Below are 18,509 nucleotides of genomic sequence, written 5' to 3'. Positions count from 1 at the left end.
AATCACTGAGAAATCGTATTACTTCTTTTGTCCTACTTTGATAATTTTGTTTTCTTTTTTCGTCTGTCTCAAATTGTAGTTCATTTTTCAAATGCAAAATATAGTTATCTTTTAATTTTCTTATTCAATGTGGGTTGTTATTAGTATAAATTATCTTTTTTAATATTAGATTGTTAACCTATTCTATTTAACACATTTAGATTTTTCAAAATAGATTGATATATGAAAAGCCAACTTTGTTATTCTTTCAAATTTATTTATATCAGTAGGGAAACAAACGATGTCATCATTTTCTACAAATCATGAGTGAAAATTTGTAAAACCATCCATATTCTCATAGTTAACCATACATATTCCATGAATAATTGATATAAAGTTGTACTTTATTTAATGTAAGGGTATTTTAGAAAAATGGCAATCTAAACTTATTTTTCTAACAAAGTTAACTACTTTTTCTTAAATTGTGTGAAAAAAATAGAACTATCAAAATTGAATAGAGGGAGTACAATTTTTCACAATAACAATATTTCACAATAATGATGAAGACAATCATCGAGGAAGTGCATTACAATTTTTGACAATAATAATGAGGACAATTGATGAAGAGGATTATAATTTTTCACGATAATGATAAAGACAATTACCAAAGAAATGCATTACAATTTTTCACAATAATGATGAAGACAATCACCAAGGAAGTGCAATACAATTTTCCACAATAATAACGAAAACAATCACCGAGAAAGTGCATTGCAATTTTCTGCAATAATGACAAAGACAATGACAATCACCGAAAAAGTGCATTACAATTTTCGAAAAAGTGCATTACAATTTTTGAGAAAATGCATTACAATTTTCCACAATAATGACAAAGACGATGACAATCACCGAGAAAGTGCATTACAATTTTCGAGAAAGTGCATTACAATTTTCCACAATAATGACAAAGACAATGACGACAAAGACAATGACAATCACCGAGAAAGTGCATTACAATTTTCGAGAAAGTGCATTACAATTTTCCACAATAATGACAAAGACGATGACAATCACCGAGAAAGTGCATTACAATTTTCCACAACAACAATTTTCTACAATAATGATGAAGACAATCACTGAGAAAGTGCATTACAATTTTCCACAATAACGATGAAAACAATCATCCAGAAAGTGTATTACTCATTTCATTCCACTTTGATAGTCTTGTTTTCTTTTTCTGTCTGTTCCAAATTATAGTTCATTTTTTAATTGAAATTAGTGTGTTTGGATTATAAATTATTTGAGATATTTTTACTGTAGCACTTTTTGTGATGTGATGCATGTGAGATAAAAAGGTAATTGGGAAGATAAAAAGGTATATTGGAAATTGTAATGGTGATGTAAGCAAATATATTTGGATAAATTGTAATTAAAGAAAATTATAATTTCTTTTAATTTCTTTAAAATACCGTTGTTCAATGTAGGTGATGCATTACAATTTTTCACAATAATCACATTTATGATGAAGGCAATCACCGAGGAAGTGCATTACAATTTTTCACAATAATCATCAAGACAATCACCAAGGAAGTGCGATACAATTTTCCACAATAATGACGAAGACAATCACCGAGAAAGTGCATTACAATTTTCCACAATAATGACAAAGACAATGACAATCACCGAGAAAGTGCATTACAATTTTTCCGAGAAAGTGCATTACAATTTTCCACAATAATGACAAAGACAATCACCAAAAAAGTGCATTTTAATTTTCCACAATAACAATTTTTCACAATAATGATGAAAACAATCACCGAGGAAGTGCATTTCAATTTTATATGATGAAAACAATCAATGACTCAGTCAAAATGTAAACAACTTCTGTCTAGAATTCTAAATACTCCAGTCAACTACATTAAAGTTACCGGAACAAAAATCTTAGACATTAATTCTTGAAAATCAAGCATAAAAGCCATGAAACTTCACATTAGAAAAATAGCAAACATCTACCTCAATTGCTATCAAAAAAAGGAAATATCTATCACATTAGATGGTGTCAATGTGTATTGCAATAAATGTGTCATACTTTTTTCTTTCACAGATAATAGGAATTTTATTTAGTGCAAAAAAAAAATAGCATGAATATACAACGAAGTTTACTAGCAAGAAATCAAAGAAGTATGTGCAAGAAGTACTCCTTGAGCGAAAAGCCAAGAAACTTCTAGGTTTCTGGATAAATTGGAAAAATCGCAAGCCAAGAAACTTCTGGGTTTCTGGATACATTGGAAAAATCGCAAATGTCTACCTCAATAGCAATACAAGTCAAAAAATGAAATATATGTCACAATAAACTAGATCGTTGTGGACGGCAGTATTTCATAATTTCTTTCATAGGTAATAGTAATTCTATATAGCCCAAAAAAATAGCAATAGCTACAATTACACAAAGGGTATGTTTGGTTCTACAGAATTAGAATTGAATTAGAATTGAGATTCTATAGAATTGGAATTCTATGAATTGGAATTCCAAGTCATTTCAATTCTTTCGTTTGGGAAATGCATAGAATTGTTACGGAATTTATTTGAAATTCCAAATTTTTTGTTTGTATGAGAGAAAAATTCATTAGGAATTAGAATTGTTTTCAATGAAACATTTGTTTACATAAAATTTTTCTTTTTTTTTCTTTTTTTATATAATAATTTCTTTTTTTCTTACATTTAGCTAATTTTTACTAAAGATTTAAAAGAAAGAACCAATTTGTGCCTTTAACATTCTCAACAAATAAATTCAGTTTACTATTCGAATTCTGAATCTAACAGTTGATGGTGGAAAAGGGTGTGGAGAAAGGTAGAAGGACCAAAAAGAAAAAAAAATCCAACATGCTTGAGTTACACTGGACACTATTTTTTTTATTGCGAACTACAAGCAGTAATTCAAAAAAATAAGGATCCAATGGCTAGTAAAGGAGCCACTGACTGCATGAAAAAGACGAAGCACTGCCAAAGCTTATTTTATCACCCTTTTAATACATGTTGATACTCATATGCAAAGGTTCATGCAGTTAAAGGACAAGTCAGGGCATCAACACAGGCAGCTATGTTAATCTCAATATCAAAAATGCTATTTCATCAGACAAAAGATCCAATGTTCCATTCTTATCATCTCAAAAACAGATAGAAAATAGCTGAAATACTCCCTCGAATCTTTCTATAATCTTGTTTTGATCCATTACATAAAAAACAAAGAACTCATCAGAATTTAAAAAGTCATGGATACATGATGGAGTAGTAACAACTTCAACTTGCTCTACTTGGGCTTCCAGCAATCAGCTCAACTTCTTCTACAAAAACAACTTCAACTGGAGATTACCCCAAAAAAAATCAATTACCAATGTGCATCAATAGCCAATCCTTTTTTAAGTCATCTCCGAGACCAGAAAGAGTGTCATACTTTGTCCTGTCATTCATAAGTAAGTCAATACCCTTCAACAATTAAAATCTATCCAATTCAATTTTAGATAACTCGTCTTCCACCATTTTTGTTGTAACTTTTGAGCATTCTGAATTTAAGTACTTATCCAGTGAATCTGCCATTCGTCCCAACACTTTGTAAAGTACTTGAGAGCTCGTTAGTTTTCTCTTTGTGCCACGATCATTTGTTGAAGATGAAGCTTTTGATTTTGACCGTTGTCGAGCTAGCAGTGCATTCATAACTTCATCTTCTAAAGATCGTGAATCAGTCTCAAATGATTCCTCTACATTAGCAGACTCTTCAACTTCAGTTTCAACATTAGCCTCAAAAACAGTTTGGGCACCCTCTCCATTTGCACGATCTTGTGAAAACAGTATACAGATATCCTCCCAATTTTCAACCACAATTTTTTTCTATAAGGAAGAATTTTTGGATTCTCACTTACTCGAGCATTCCAAACATCCTCATCACGAACATCAATTCTACCTCTAGAGTAGTCCCATATTATCGTAGACCCAGAGTTACAGGACTGGAGCAGTGGGTATAAGATGTCATAGTATTTCTCCCATGTCTTGAAACGAGATATAATATTAGCCTTTGTTACAGATATATTGAGTTTATCGAATAAAGCATTCATTACTGCGGTGTAGACTACTGTTTTCCATGCACATTTACCATCCAATTTGTTTCCTTGGTTCATTTGGTCAATAAAACAGGTGCCCATTACATGATCCATTTCAGGAGTCCAAGTGAAATACCCTTTGCCTTTCCCTTTTGACTGAGATGTTGCTTCAGATGCCATATCTAAGGCAAATATGCACCAGAAAAACATCACAATGTCATGTTCTTAAGAATAGATTCAACAGCCACTGCATTATAGAACTAAAAGTGAGAGGCAAATATGCACCAGAAAAATCCATACATATGTTAAATGCAAAACTTATGCTGACTTATTTGGACGGAACCTTTTTGCAAAAGCAATTTGGAGATGTTGCTAAGATCATCACTTATGTGCACAAAATAGTTTGGAGATGTCCTAAACTTATTCTAGTGACTTAAAGCTTCTACTGGTAAGGATTTTCCAGCACACTGCAACAAAAGAAAGAAACAGAAAAGTCCCGACAAAGCTTTCTTTCTGAAAACAAGACTAATTGGCTACGAGAAATATCAGAATCCTTCTAAAGCCTTCTATGAGTCTCATCAAAAGGAAAGATTTGATGAGACTTGAATATAATTTAACTCACAAGACAGGAGTAGCGAAAGGAGGAGAAAAATAAGCGAAGTATGTAAATAGGGAGAGTTAAAGACGCTTACCAAGCAGCTCTTTCGCCTTTTTGTTGGGAATCTGGGAAGAAACCAGGAAGTTTCTGCAGCTTCAAGATGAACTGAGGTGCCCAGAAATACCAACGGAGGCCCAGATAAAAACTGCAAAAGAAAAAAGGCGGTCACAGATCTTATGGCAGTAGAACTCGGATAGAAGTGCCCCAACAAAAAATTTGCAATTATGACTTTCAATCTCCAACCGAATTCGATCCCAAACACAAACTTCTAAAACATACAAAAATATGCGAACGACTTCCCGATTCCGATCTTAGTTCAGAACTGATATGACGGATGAAATGAAAGCTTGAATACTTAAATCTAATCGATTCAAACGAAAATAACAACGGATTCAGAGGTCCGTAGATTATACGTATACAGATACATGACTAACCCGTTTGAGCGGAGGCTGGAATGGTTATGGTGAACAGTATCGAGGCCTGAAATGATGACTTGGAGAGATCTAGGCTTGTTTGCTTTGCTGGGTGCAATTTGGTTCAGCAATTCTCGATCCCTCTGGGTGTCTCACAAGCATTATCCTTCCTGGGTGTCTCACAAGCCCTAAATGTGTTTGAAATTTGGGGTGGACAGTGGCGAGAGTGGCGAAGGATGGAGGAAGTCGCCAGAGAAATGGAAGGCAGGAGGGAGACGGTGGTGGGAAAGGTAAGGTATTAGGATTGCAGGTGGAAGTGATGGTGGAGAGCAGAGCCCTAACGGCTGAGGAAAATGGTGAGTTAGACGGGAAGAAAGGGGTGCCAATATCTTTTGACCCGATTTTAATTTTTGACCCATACTAGATCCGCGCGTGGACCCGTTTAGTTGTGGAATTGGAATTGAAATTCTTTGGTCCAGCCAAAGAATTGGAATCATGGAATTCGATCGATTTGGAATTGTAATTCAATTATAATTCTACGGGAAAGATAGTACCCAAACACAAGAATTGAAATTGGAGCTCCAATTCCAATTCTAAACTCCAATTCTATGGGGAACCAAACGTACCCAAAGAGAAATCACCCTGAAATACAATGTAATGCCTCAACACCGGAATAATATTTCACTAGTGCTTTTGGCACACTCTACGAGTGTGCTTATTCCAAAAATATATAATAAATTTTTTTTTTTACAATAAGGTATTATATGTAGAACTATGTTAGAGTATGTATGTATTTTTTTTTTCAAAAATCAATAAATACTACTCTTTTTATTTAGAAAACTATTATATTTAAAATCATGGTAGATTAAAAGAAGGAACTTAAGTAGTTTGAAAATTAACTTTAGAGGGTAATTGTGATAAAATATTAAGTAAAATATATTGTTTATACCAAAAGGAAACCTATCCCATCATATACAGTATTGAAAAAGAGTGCATGTAAGTAGTTGTAAGAGGCTATTAGAGATTACTGGAATGTTATCAAAAGTTGCTTTAATAATTGCTCAGGGGATGGATTCCTTACTTAGATTCTGATTTTTTGCAGAAATTTTTTTTACATTTTTCATGAACATAATTTTCAATCACATTTTTATCTCACATATATCAAAATCACTATATTACATTTTTCTACAAAAATTCCTAAAAATAGCAATTCAAATGTGAACATTTTGATTCTTGGGAAAAAATTTTCCAAATAATCTTCTATTAAAAGCACACTCATTATATGTGCGGTGAAAAGGAAAAACAAATCACGGAAACATGGAGAAATTTAATAGAAATCGAAAAGTGTTTAGAATTGTAAAAATAATTGTCTACATTTTAACTGAGCCATTGATTGTCTTCATCATTATTGTGAAAAATTATAATGCACCTTCTCGGATTCTGTTACCTCCACCACATGAGGGATAGGGATAAGTAGAAAAGGGCTTTCCTTTTCAAGCCTTTTCTATATACCAAACGAGGGATTAGGAAAACCCTTTTTACCTTTATTCTAAAGTGCTTATATAGTAAATGTCAAATTTATCTTTATAAATCTTTATAATCATGATATTTTAGATTATTTGTAAGTTTAAATAATATTTGAATGTAATTTTTTATATTATTTAATTTTCCTTGTATTTAAAATATTTTTTTCTTTTGCAGTAAGAAACAAATGTTTTAAGATACTTTATTGTTTGAAAAATTGATTTTACGTTGCTAATTATATTACTAGTAACTGCAAAATTTTAACTTAAAAATCTATATATTAGAATGAATCAAGTAGAAAATTTCATATATCAATTCACATTTATTTTGAAGTAAAAATATTAAGATTTCATGTAAATAGACAGATGCTATAGAACAAATAAAACAAAAAGTAATAAGACATATTACGTCTTATAACTAATCAAGGACAATTAAGTCAAATTTGTATTTAATATATTCCATTCTAACATCCAAGTATTGATTGTTCCAAATATTGAAAATTGAGTAAATATGCTATGCTAACTTGTTTACCAAACCCTAGAATAATAAATTTCTTTCCCTGCCATTCTGGGTGAAAATATATTTTGAATGGAAAGGTCTTTCCATTTCGAGTATTCTCACGTATCAAACGAGAAGTAAATTTGTTTAAGGAATGGAATTTCAAGAAAAATTTGGAATGAACATGTTAGGGAAAATGACTTCCCCACTTAAATAAACCATACTATAATTTGTTTTACACAAATAAGTTTAAATCATACCATGTAACATAATAGGGCCTGTTTGGTAAACAAATTTTTGGCTAAATTTGTGCTCTACAAGTTTTTTAACAATTTTAACTATATTAATCTCAAAAAACTCTTCAAAATTTTTAAACTCTACACTTCAAAATACTCAAAAATTTGCACAATTCAAAAATTTTTCCTATAACTTCTACAGTAAGTTACAGTGAAATTTTAGACAAATATCCAAAAAATTCATTTGCCAAACGAGTTAATAAATTTAAATTATATGCATATAACATACATCCAAAACTATTAGCGTAAAAAATTTACTATATTGTCTGCGCATGAAAAGTTAATGTTGGCGACTTTTGACATACTTTATCGTTTTTCTTTCGGTCATAACATCGAAACTTTTTCAAAATCATTTTTTCATAATTCAACGAAAAACAGTCTGGTGGAAAAGTCAATTTGACTAAATAGTGTGAGTAATCAATTTGAGAAGGCGAGAGGGTGCATCATTACAACAGCCGTTTGTTGATTTGAGTTTGCAAAATTTTCTTGATTATACAACTAGCTATAAAGACTGAGTGAACAACCAAATTTACCTTGGTTTCAGCTCAATCTGGTTCCATATCATGGCAAATTTATTCGTAATACTGGTTATCTTCTGCTTACTACATTCATTAGTTGCTGTGAAAGCTCAATTGCTTAGCCAAAACATAAGCATAGGAACGAAACTCTTCCCAAATTCTTATCCTTCTTCGTGGCTATCTCCTTCTGGACTTTTTGGTTTCGGCTTCTATCCGAAAGGGAATGGATATGCAGTTGGGATATGGTTGATTGGTACCCCTACAAATACTACTGTTTGGACTGCAAATAGAGATGATCCACCAATCTCCTCGAATGCCTATCTTTGGTTCACTAGACAAGGCTGGCTTTTAACTACTCCAGACACTCAGAAGAAATCAATGCAGAATTCGAAGACCAACTCTCTCCTGCGGTTTCAGCCTCTTTGTTTGACTCTGGAAACTTAGTTATCCATAACGAAACTCATACCTTGTGGGAGAGTTACAAGTATCCTACTGATACCATTTTAGGCGGTCAATATCTGCCTTCTGGCACAGAATTAGTCTCTAGCTTTTCATCATCAGACCAATCAAGTGGGAGGTTCGGTCTTGTAGTGGAGGACTATTTTCTTGCTGCTTATCCAATAAACAGCAAAAATATACTGTACTGGACATTCGCGGCTACCGGTTTAAACGACTCATCAGAATGGCTAAATTTCACTGATGAAGGCCTTGTATTGAATAACAGAAATGAAACAGCGGCAATCCATCGTGCAACTCTTGATGCTGATGGGAATTTCAGGATATACTCACATAGGTTCCGCAACAGCAGCAATAACCAGACTATTTCTGTAGAATGGTCAGGTTTTGAAAACCCATGCCAAGCCAGTGGTTTCTGTGGTGTCAACAGCTTCTGCTCTAGGAGTGGTGGCACAGCAAATTGTACTTGCTTTCCTGGATTCAATTATATCGACCCAAACATGGCCTTCCTCGGATGCTACAGAGACTTTGTTAACCATGGATTTTGTTGGCAAAATCTTCAGGAACTCACCTACAATTTCACAATTATGAAGGGCATCATGTTGGGGGGCCACCCATATTCTGAATTTTCTGCCGTTGATTGGGATTGTCAGAATGCTTGCCTGGTTGATTGCAACTGCTGGGCTGTTCTGTATAGTACAGAAGGAGACTGCAAGAAGTATAAGCTGCCGCTACTGTATGCATCAGTAGATGGAAGCCCGTCCACAAATTTCACGCTCGTCCATAGGACTATGGATCTTTCAGCTTTGACTCATGAGCACCCCAAAAGGGAGATCAGGAATAAAAGCAAGAGGAGGAGATTAATTGCAATTATTGGCTTATCCCTTGGTCTGCTTGCATTTTTGTTCACCCTCTTTGCTATCTTTAGCTTCTTCCTCTTCAGAAAAGGGGTTCAGCAATATCACAAGCTGTTAGAAATTAAAAACTTGGGCCTTAATAAAGAGTTTACTCTTCGATCCTTTTCCTACAATGAGCTTGAGAGAGCAACAGACGGTTTCAAGGATGAGTTAAGCTCTACTTCCTTCGGAAAGGTTTACAGGGGAACCTTATTGGAGGATAGCAAGATAGTTGCTGTCAAAAGACAGGAAAACTGTGAACAGGAAGGAGGAAGAGATTTCATAGCTGAAATGACTGCAATTGGACGAATTTATCACAGAAACGTGATTCAATTGCTTGGCTTTTGCTTAGAGGGCACTAAAAAGCTTCTTGTATACGAGTTCATGAGCAAAGGGTCCTTGGCTGATGTTCTCTTCCAAGAAGAAACTAGACCTACTTGGGAACAGAGAAAGAAGTTGGCGTTGGACGTAGCACTTGGGATATCTTACTTGCATGAAGAGTGTGAGCCCTGTATTGTCCATTGCAGCATCAGGCCTCAGAACATACAAGTTAACAATTCCTGGACTGCTAAGCTTTGCAATTTTGAAACTGCAAGGCTTTTGATGCCAACTCAAAATGGAATCCTTAGTGCCGTTGATAGAGCTGTGAGAGGCTACCTGGCACCTGAATGGCAGAACAATGCCTTGACATCAGAGAAGATAGATGTTTACAGCTATGGAATAGTTTTGCTTGAGATCATCTGTTGCAGAAGTAATGTGGATAACACTGTTTCAACCCCAGATGAGGTCGAACTAGCCAGCTGGGCTTATAAATGCTTGGTGACAAACGAGCTCAAAAAGCTCATCAGAGATGAAGAAATAGAATTGATGTCCCTGGAAAGGTTCCTCAAGGTTGGATTTTTATGCATTCAAGAAGCTCCTCATCTCCGCCCTTCAATGAGAAATGTGATCTTGATGTTAGAAGGTAGAATGGAGATACCATCTACACTTCCAAAACCTTAATATCCATGTTACAAGGGGAAAAAATTTATATATATGTCTGCACTCTGCAATACTGGAATGGGCAAATAAATGGTTGTATACAACTAGTAAATATAATTTGGTGCTGGATAGTGGATAGGATTGTATTATGTTGTCTAACCTGACAACTTGTCAACTCTTTTGTAGCAACAAATTTTTTTGTACCAACTTTAATCTAGTTTAAGCTATCAAAAGAATGCAGTTCCAAGTATTGAACTGACTATTGCACCATTTTCATTTCACTCTATGCATGATAAAAATTGCCATCATGAGCAATTATTTAAGAACAATACAAGTCAAAATGTTGCCAATATGGATCAAACTAATTACACATTAACTGTCTCATATGTTTCTGACTGCATGAAGATCTATAGTTATTAGAATTACCACTTTTATCTCTTGAGCATGATCAAGGAGGCCAGTAGGTGTTGTGGATTGAATTGTCAAGAACTGGGGAGCAATCCCTTGTCACATTTTGCTTTATATGATATTATACGTTCGGTAATAGGTCTTGTCACCTGCAGTAAACTACTTCTATTGGCTTTGAGAAACTCCATATACTCAATTCAATCATCAATGAGCTCAGTACAGTTCAAGGGAGGAAAGAAGTGAAAATCACTTTTACCCAAAATCAGATTGACAAAAAGAAATTTTGAAAGAAAATGGGTAATTAGAAGTAATTGTTCAAATATTCTTTCCAACTAATCATTTTCTTGTAAAATCCTATAAACTTTATAGCACACAAAATGCATAAAAGCCCAAGAAAAAATCATAAGATTTTGACATTTTGTAAGTATTGTCCCTCTCAGAACAGCATGAACCCAATTAGGGACCAACTAATACAGAAGTTCTACAACTAGAAACTTTAGCTCATAACATTTCAATAAAACATAAGAAATCCCTTAACAACATGTGACTGAATCCATCATCTAAAGGGCATAAATTAATAAATGATTCATGTCAGAAAAAATATGCTTTTTTTTTTAAAATCTTTTTTAGGTATACAAGTTAATACAAATATTGCCAATAATAAATAATCCAAAATCACACCCACGTCCCTTTTACAAAATTTAATTCTTTTTTTTGGGGACAAAAGTGAATCATAACATAATTACAGCACCAAAACCGTAAATAGCAAATAGGCATAAGAACTGCGATGCTCGCACTTTGTCTTTTCCCTCCATCAGCGTTGGGAAAACAAAATTTTTTTTTTTTTTCCTCAGCTCTACCAAATCCATTCTTTTAAAATCTCCAAGTCCCATCATACGGTAAAAGGTAAGCTTCATTTGATTTCACTTTCTACTGCTTCTGCTTCCATGGATTCTGATCATGCATTATTATATATGGTTCATTCTTTTTTGCTACATTTATTACAAATAATATATAGTTTGACTTTAATTTGTAGACTTTTTTTTTCTGTTTCTTTTGGGGGTTTTTGATTGCCCATGATCATATTGATGTGGGATTCTTGAAAAATGTTCTGTGCTTTATTTGGATAGCTAGACTATAAGCTATGTTTAGCTTATATTGTTAAAAATATAGATAGAGTATTAGTTTAGTAATGTTCTTGATGCATATGGGACGAGGGTTTTATAGTAACTTTTTTTTTAAAAATGATTCTCGAACTCAAACAGTTTGTATGCTAAATACTTCTATAGATAGAAATGATGATTGCCTTTTATATAGATGATGGGATGCATCAAGTTTTTTTCTTAAAATAAAAACTAATTGAGTTAATTTATTATGGTTAAAGGGGTAACTGGATGATCAGAATGAGTAATGTTGCTTTTTATCAAGCTACTAATGTCCGTTTGGTCCATGGAAATGGTGGTGAAAGTGGAGGTGGAAGGGATTTTGCTGGCCATCGGGGATGTCATAGTTCTTGTTTGAGATTAATGTCGAAAATTATACAAAATGAAGAACCATTCTGGAGAAAAGAATATTGGAGAACTATTAAGTCCCAAAAAGTGGTATCTTGTGCATCAAATTCTTGTTCCTCTGCTCCATATCCGATTTTAGCCTCCTCACCAACTGAAACGAATGATTCCCTGAAAAAAGAAAGTGAGTGAATATTATGCTAAGTCGTTCTTCATTTCACATATCCTAAGTTTGTACTGGTGGTGCTCTTTGCATTGTTATACTTAAGGTAGCACTGTTTCACAGATGAGTCTGTTCTGATATTGATTCGACATGGAGAATCAATGTGGAATGAGAAGAACCTGTTTACTGGTTGTGTTGATGTACCATTGACAGAAAGAGGAGTAGAAGAAGCAATTGAAGCTGGTAAAAGAATCAGCAAAATGCCCCTAGATATTGTCTACACATCAGCTTTGGTTCGTTCTCAAATGACTGCTATGCTTGCTCTCACGGAACACCACTGCATGAAAGTATGTATTTTTGCATAGTGTAAGAAATTTACATCTTCTATTACTCAATGCTTGAATGTTTTGATTCCTATATTGATTAGTATGCACTTGCTGACAAGCATTGCTATGCACATTTACATGAAAACTGCGTCCTTGTTCAAAAGTTGTATAGCAGTAATCTCAACCTCTTTTTGCTTTAATATAGGTGCTGCAACATTTTCATGCAGAAGACATAATAATTTTTCCACAGAACTCTAATTCTCAATGCTCCTGCTAGATCTTTGATTGGACTTGCCAATTTTCTTTTAATGTTCCTTTCATTTCTTAAGCTTGACGCTGTACTTTGGCGTTTGATTAGTGTCAAGCTTTGAAGTGCCTTTTTCATCCAATGTTCGTGTGATTAGTTTTGCAATTATCAAAGTAGAGAAGAAAGAGACCCTGTTCCTTTAACTAAAACTTGTTCAGCATCCTAAGAGAACTGTAATGACTGATTTTTATGACAACTTTTGGTTGTTTCCAATTTAGAATAGATTTTAAATTTATTGGGTGATACTTTAAAAGGCTATTCAAAAAATTGATTTAATTGGTGGCTAGGAAGATAATTTCAACTTGGAACTATTTGCTGCTGTTCCAACTGTTATTGCAACTTAGAATCTGAAGACCAGATTGTTGTGCACCAATTAGTGGTTTGTCATGGATCAATGCAATGTTGACACCCAAATGGGAGGTTGACACTTAGTGTTTGTACATTTCTGAGTGTGTGATTGTGTGGGGTGTAGGTGTGGGTGTGAAGGTGCGCGCGCGTGTGTGAGTGAGTGTGTGTGTGTGTGTGAGAGAGAGAGAGAGAGAAAAGGGGAATATGGAAGATATTTTCAAGAGAACAAGGGATAAATCAGGCGAGGAAATTCCCGTTACTATTGATTAAAACATACTAAAAGTGTAAATTTCGCATTGAAATCAGAATCGAAGGCTTTATCTTCCTTTTCTTTTCACAGTTTGAAACAGCCATCCTGCTTCTTTGGTAGTTAACCTACTTATAGTTTCCAGGTGCCCATAATTATTCATAATGAGAATGAACAAGCTGAAATGTGGAGTCAAATTCACAGTGAGGAAACCCAGAATCAAACCATTCCAATTATCAAAGCATGGCAGCTGAATGAAAGAATGTAATGCTATATTTATTTTGTGCTCATTTTTAGCCTTCAACATCCACTGAAAGATTTCAGCTCAATGTGACACTGGTAGACTATTTCCAGGTATGGTGATCTTCAGGGTTTTAACAAGCAGAAGACAGCTGAACAATATGGGAAAGATCAGGTTCAGAAATGGCGTAGAAGTTATGATGTACGGCCCCCTAATGGTGAGAGTTTGGAGATGTGCTTGAAGAGAGCAGTTACTTTCTTTAGAGAGCATGTAAGCCATGGTGTCTATGCTTGATAGAAATGTAGATACTTAACCATGACATTGTTCTGTTTGGCATTCAAGACTTGTACTTCTAAATACCTGAATGCTAATAACATCTAGTTTGCAGATTGAACCTCAACTTTTGATTGGAAAACATGTAATGGTGGTGGCTCATGCAAATTCCCTGAGATCCATGATTATGTATCTTGATAAACTAACTTCTCAGGAGGTAATATTTTTTATTTCTACAGCCTCAGACCTATAAAATGCTTTCTAATAGATTTGCTCACCATGTAATTTATCTTAGTTGTGGCTCATTTAGTTTCTTGTGACAGGTCATTGACTTAGAATTGTCAACTGGGGTACCTATGCTATACATATATAAAGAAGGAAAATTCATAAGGAGGGGCAGCCCCTTGGGATCTACAGAGGTTGGTGTTTATGCTTATACTGAGGTATATACTTTCTTTCTCTCTTTTTTAATATTGATTACCCCAATTTTGCTGTGAAGTAATTTTCATCAGGTTAGCGTTCAAGTGTCAATCCACTGAGAGAAATACCCTTAGAAAGTCTGTGGTTTTCTACAAAGCTAATAGGCTTACACTGGATTGTTGATACTGCAGATGTGCTGTTGTTAATCAAAATTGATCTTAAGTGCAAAGCCCTCTTTGTGTTTAAGCTTCAAACTCTGTGAGGAATTTATCTTTAGCTTTTCTTTTTTATGCTTTGCAGAGGTTCCCAGAAAGGGAAAAAGTGAAGTAACAGTTACATTTCTAGAGTTGCACATTACCAAATGGTGACTGAACACCATAAATACTGAGCAGCAAATATAGCATTTGTTAATCGAATTGATAACCTTTTATGTCAGCAGTAGACTGTCATATACATGCCCTTACATGCATGTACACAATGTGCTCTTTGCATTTATCATGGTTTTTGGCACGGTTTTTGTTTTCCATTTATCAATCATATTCATATGGTTTTTACTGTTCTCCTCTGTGTAAAAAATGCACTTTCAGGCTACTACCTCAACTGGCACTTTATCTTGGAATTAGAAAGTTTTCAGATAGGCCAAAGGGATTTAGGGGGCCGCAAATGCTAGAGATAGTGAGAAAGTTACTCTGTTTCTCACCCATTAAATATTCATCTCCTGAACTCTCTTCTATTCTTTCCCCTGTCTTTTACCTCCATATCCAACATTCTTACTCTTTTCTTGTACAAGACTGCTCTTGAACCTTTCTACTGTGGCACATTGGTGCCCAATATCAATCTACATGGCATTCTTGCACACCACCTCCTTACTGTTGGTTCCATGTTAATATGGATGGTTGATCACTAAAATGGTCCAGTTCATACATAAGTGCTAGTCCTTTCTTGGAAGTATTTGGTTTAGGTAGGCTTCATTGAATGATTTTAAGTGGCCATATAGATTAGATCTTCAATTTCCCTTGTTCAGCACATAAATTGAGAATTAGCACATTCGGCCTATAGAAGGTAATGAATATATTACTTTGTAAAGAAAATTATTTTTTGATATGGGAAGATTCAATTCAGTTACTGGTAGTAATATGTGTTTCATATATACCATGTGCAGTATCATAAGATAGCTTCTGACCAGTTAAATCGCTGTTTTTGAACCCAGATTTGGAAGTATATTTTCATCTTCCGTTATTTTACGTAACACATGACATTATGCTGTCGAATGCAACAGTTAACTGGCACCTTGACACTTGTGAAACTTTCTTTCTGCAGAGCTTGGCATTATATAGACAACAGTTAGATGAAATGTGACACTAATGGTTTTGACTGAGGTATTGTCTGTCTCTTCATTTGGCCTTTGATTTTTGTTCACGCCTCAGCTGATCAAACAATGATGTATTTATTTGACATGTGGTTGCTATAGTTTGATTTCATAATTTCTTTGGTAGATATAGATACTATTAGTAGCAAAAGACTACCATATCTTCGCAGCATGACATGTAGAGAACGTCAAGCCGTGTTGTTGGGATGTAGCAAAAGAGTTTCGTTTGTCCTTTTTATTGAACAAGTTGAATGCAGCATTGACATCAATTTCGATGTTGAGGATTTGAGGGCTAAATAGATTTGACTTCCTATGTAGTTTTACTGATAGAAACGTCTAGTAACTTATGAGTTTCAGTTTTCTGTTGACTTGCCTAGCATCAATCTCAACATGTTCACACATGCCAGGTTCATAATTTTCAGTTAACTTTTCCTTTTATTGATTTGCTCATGCAGCAGATGAATCTCTTCAGCTGGAGTAACTTCCCTTATATGGAATTCCCCACCTCTCCAGTCTTATTTATTCAATATTTCGACTGCATTAGTTGATTGGGCTACAGATCCTTCACACATTCTCTTGATGCCTCAACAGGCTGTTTGAATATGAAATTGTACGACAGAGCACCATTTTTTTTTAAATCTCTTTTTGGCCTTTTGTATTTCCTTCTTTTCTTCTAAATCTCGTGGAGAGTTTTAACTCTTTTATTCTTGTATTAGGGCGCCCAAATTTGCTGTTCTTATCAGATGGTTTTGGAACCTCAACTGTTATATATGGTCCTTGAATTCTTGCTAGGTATTGAATGCATGGTTGTTACAAAGAATTTGTTGATGAAGATATGGTTGTCAAAACTCAAAAAGAATTCATGGACCAACGACATGCTAATAATCAATGTATTAATCAAACAGAGTCTTCAGGTTATGAAATCAATACTGCTATTTTGCTCTTGGACAACCATAATTTTCTTGTTTCAGTCAACTGGTAGTTACTGCATCATTTCTCTTTTAGTGAACTAATCAAAGCTAAAGCTGCAAATTTTGTTTGGTAAATCAAGGCAAATATGGTAGTTCTCTTTTGTTACCTTCCTTGGAGGTGATCCTATATTCCTTTGACTTTCATATCACGGTATGAATATATTTTTGCCATATTTGGAGTTGAAGGAACCCTACTGTTCGAATTGTAGTAGCTTTTCATTGCAACTAAAAGCGGGGTCATCCTTTTTTTTTTTTTTTCCTTTTTCTTGGAGTTTATGATGGTCTTTTTGTATCCTGCTGGCTCAGAATAAATTAAATAAATCCCCATTTTTTGAAATATTAAATAACCCCCCAGCCCCCAAAAAAAAAACCCAAAACAAAAAGAAAAGGGGGATGAGGAAGCTTTACTAGTCAATAAGAAGAGGGCCATTTTCCTTTTTCCTGTGAACAAAAACTGGGAAATTTGTGGGAAAATGGCAAAATTTTAGGATAACAAACAAAATTTTAGGAAAATTTTCAGTGTATGGTATATGGGGTCCATGATTTCCACATTCCCATATCCATATGCACTCCAATCTCTCTATCTATCATGTGTAAATATTTAACTTTACATGTATTAACCGCTTATCCCATTTGGCTCCGAAAAGTTTGGCAGCAAACTCTCATTTCTTTGAACAAAAACACAAAAGTCCAGCCAATCAAAACAAAAGAAAAAGGAAAAGAAATCAAAGCAATATCCAATTGAAGAAATAGTGAAGAATCACCACACCCCAAAACCAATCAAAAAAAAAAAAGAAAAAGAGAAAAGGATAAGTAAATGGTGGTGGTTTTCAACTGAAACACAAATAACAAACATAAATCACAAAAGCACAAAAATGCATGCAAACAAAAGGCAAATCAAGAAATTTGAATTTTGATGAGTGCTGTCAACGTTGGCACAGAAACTGATCTAACCAAACCGCATGAGTTACATATGTTTAGGAGTTGCTGCTGACCATTAACCTGAGAATCATACAAAAATTTACAGTTGCAGAATATTAGCAATAGAATGAATGTCATCTCCACGAAGAAGGCCTTTCATGGGTGAGGATAAAGCCCACATGACTAACCCCAGCAGTTCCTGCTGTTCAAGCAAGTCCACAACTCCTGAAAATTCTGTCAAGGGTGAAAAGAAAAAGAAGGTATACATCCTCTCTTCTTTATTTACCCCTTTTTTTTTAAAAAAAAGTTGCCGTCAGATGTATTTGTATTCCATTATGTCTAATAGCATGTATTCTTGATTTTTTTTTTTAAAAAAAATCTGTCTTCTATCCTTTTCTAATTTGTATTTTGGATATTCATGAAATGGGATAAAGTCAATATTTCCAAAGATATTTAGTTCCAAGAGAAATAGTAGAGAAAGCTCAGAAGAAGATGTTACTCAACTTGATGGAAATGATCAAGGTGAGTCTCCCCCTCTTGTTATCTCCAAGAATTTTTTTTTTTTAAAAAAAAATTAATAATGTATTCTACGTGAGAATATCAAGGTTTTAAAAAGGCATGCAAAAAATAAATGTTTTTTTCCTTTATCTTTCGTACTTTATATCTTGTTGAGTTATTTGGAGACAGATTT

General features: G+C 34.3%; 2 protein-coding genes and 1 long non-coding RNA gene across 7 annotated transcripts; 2 read left to right on the top strand and 1 right to left on the bottom strand.

The window, feature by feature from the left end:
• Positions 1-3,106: 3,106 nt before the first annotated feature.
• On the bottom strand, positions 3,107-5,484 carry LOC140010407 (uncharacterized). 2 transcript variants are annotated; one of them, XR_011817710.1, is made up of 3 exons: positions 5,169-5,484; positions 4,769-4,879; positions 3,107-4,323 (listed from the first exon to the last, which is right to left on the bottom strand). It is a non-coding gene; the product is annotated as an uncharacterized lncRNA (long non-coding RNA). The 2 variants fall into 2 exon arrangements; XR_011817709.1 differs by having other exon boundaries at positions 3,107-4,879.
• Positions 5,485-8,028: 2,544 nt separating this feature from the next.
• On the top strand, positions 8,029-10,337 carry LOC113699548 (G-type lectin S-receptor-like serine/threonine-protein kinase LECRK1). Its single transcript, XM_072057819.1, has 2 exons — positions 8,029-8,407; positions 8,491-10,337. Exons 1-2 carry the CDS (start codon positions 8,029-8,031, stop codon positions 10,335-10,337), a joined length of 2,226 nt encoding a protein of 741 aa, XP_071913920.1.
• Positions 10,338-11,513: 1,176 nt separating this feature from the next.
• LOC113698326 (2,3-bisphosphoglycerate-dependent phosphoglycerate mutase 1-like) lies at positions 11,514-16,721 on the top strand. 4 transcript variants are annotated; one of them, XR_011817353.1, is made up of 10 exons: positions 11,514-11,630; positions 12,109-12,416; positions 12,519-12,742; positions 13,769-13,887; positions 13,978-14,134; positions 14,253-14,354; positions 14,461-14,580; positions 15,878-15,936; positions 16,382-16,536; positions 16,643-16,721. XR_011817353.1 is itself a non-coding variant. In XM_027218110.2 (9 exons), the coding sequence occupies exons 2-8, from the start codon at positions 12,119-12,121 to the stop codon at positions 15,914-15,916; spliced, it is 1,059 nt and encodes a 352-aa protein (XP_027073911.1). In that variant the 5' UTR covers positions 11,514-11,630; positions 12,109-12,118; the 3' UTR covers positions 15,917-15,936; positions 16,385-16,721. The 4 variants fall into 4 exon arrangements, 3 of the variants coding, with proteins under 3 accessions (XP_027073911.1, XP_027073910.1, XP_071912544.1); XM_027218110.2 differs by having other exon boundaries at positions 16,385-16,721; XM_027218109.2 differs by having other exon boundaries at positions 16,382-16,721.
• Positions 16,722-18,509: the final 1,788 nt, after the last annotated feature.

The sequence above is a fragment of the Coffea arabica genome, chromosome 7c, assembly GCF_036785885.1.
Source record: "Coffea arabica cultivar ET-39 chromosome 7c, Coffea Arabica ET-39 HiFi, whole genome shotgun sequence".
Classification (NCBI taxonomy): Eukaryota; Viridiplantae; Streptophyta; class Magnoliopsida; order Gentianales; family Rubiaceae; genus Coffea; species Coffea arabica.
Note: the sequence above shows the minus strand (reverse complement) of the source record. Positions and strands in the feature narration are given on the sequence as shown.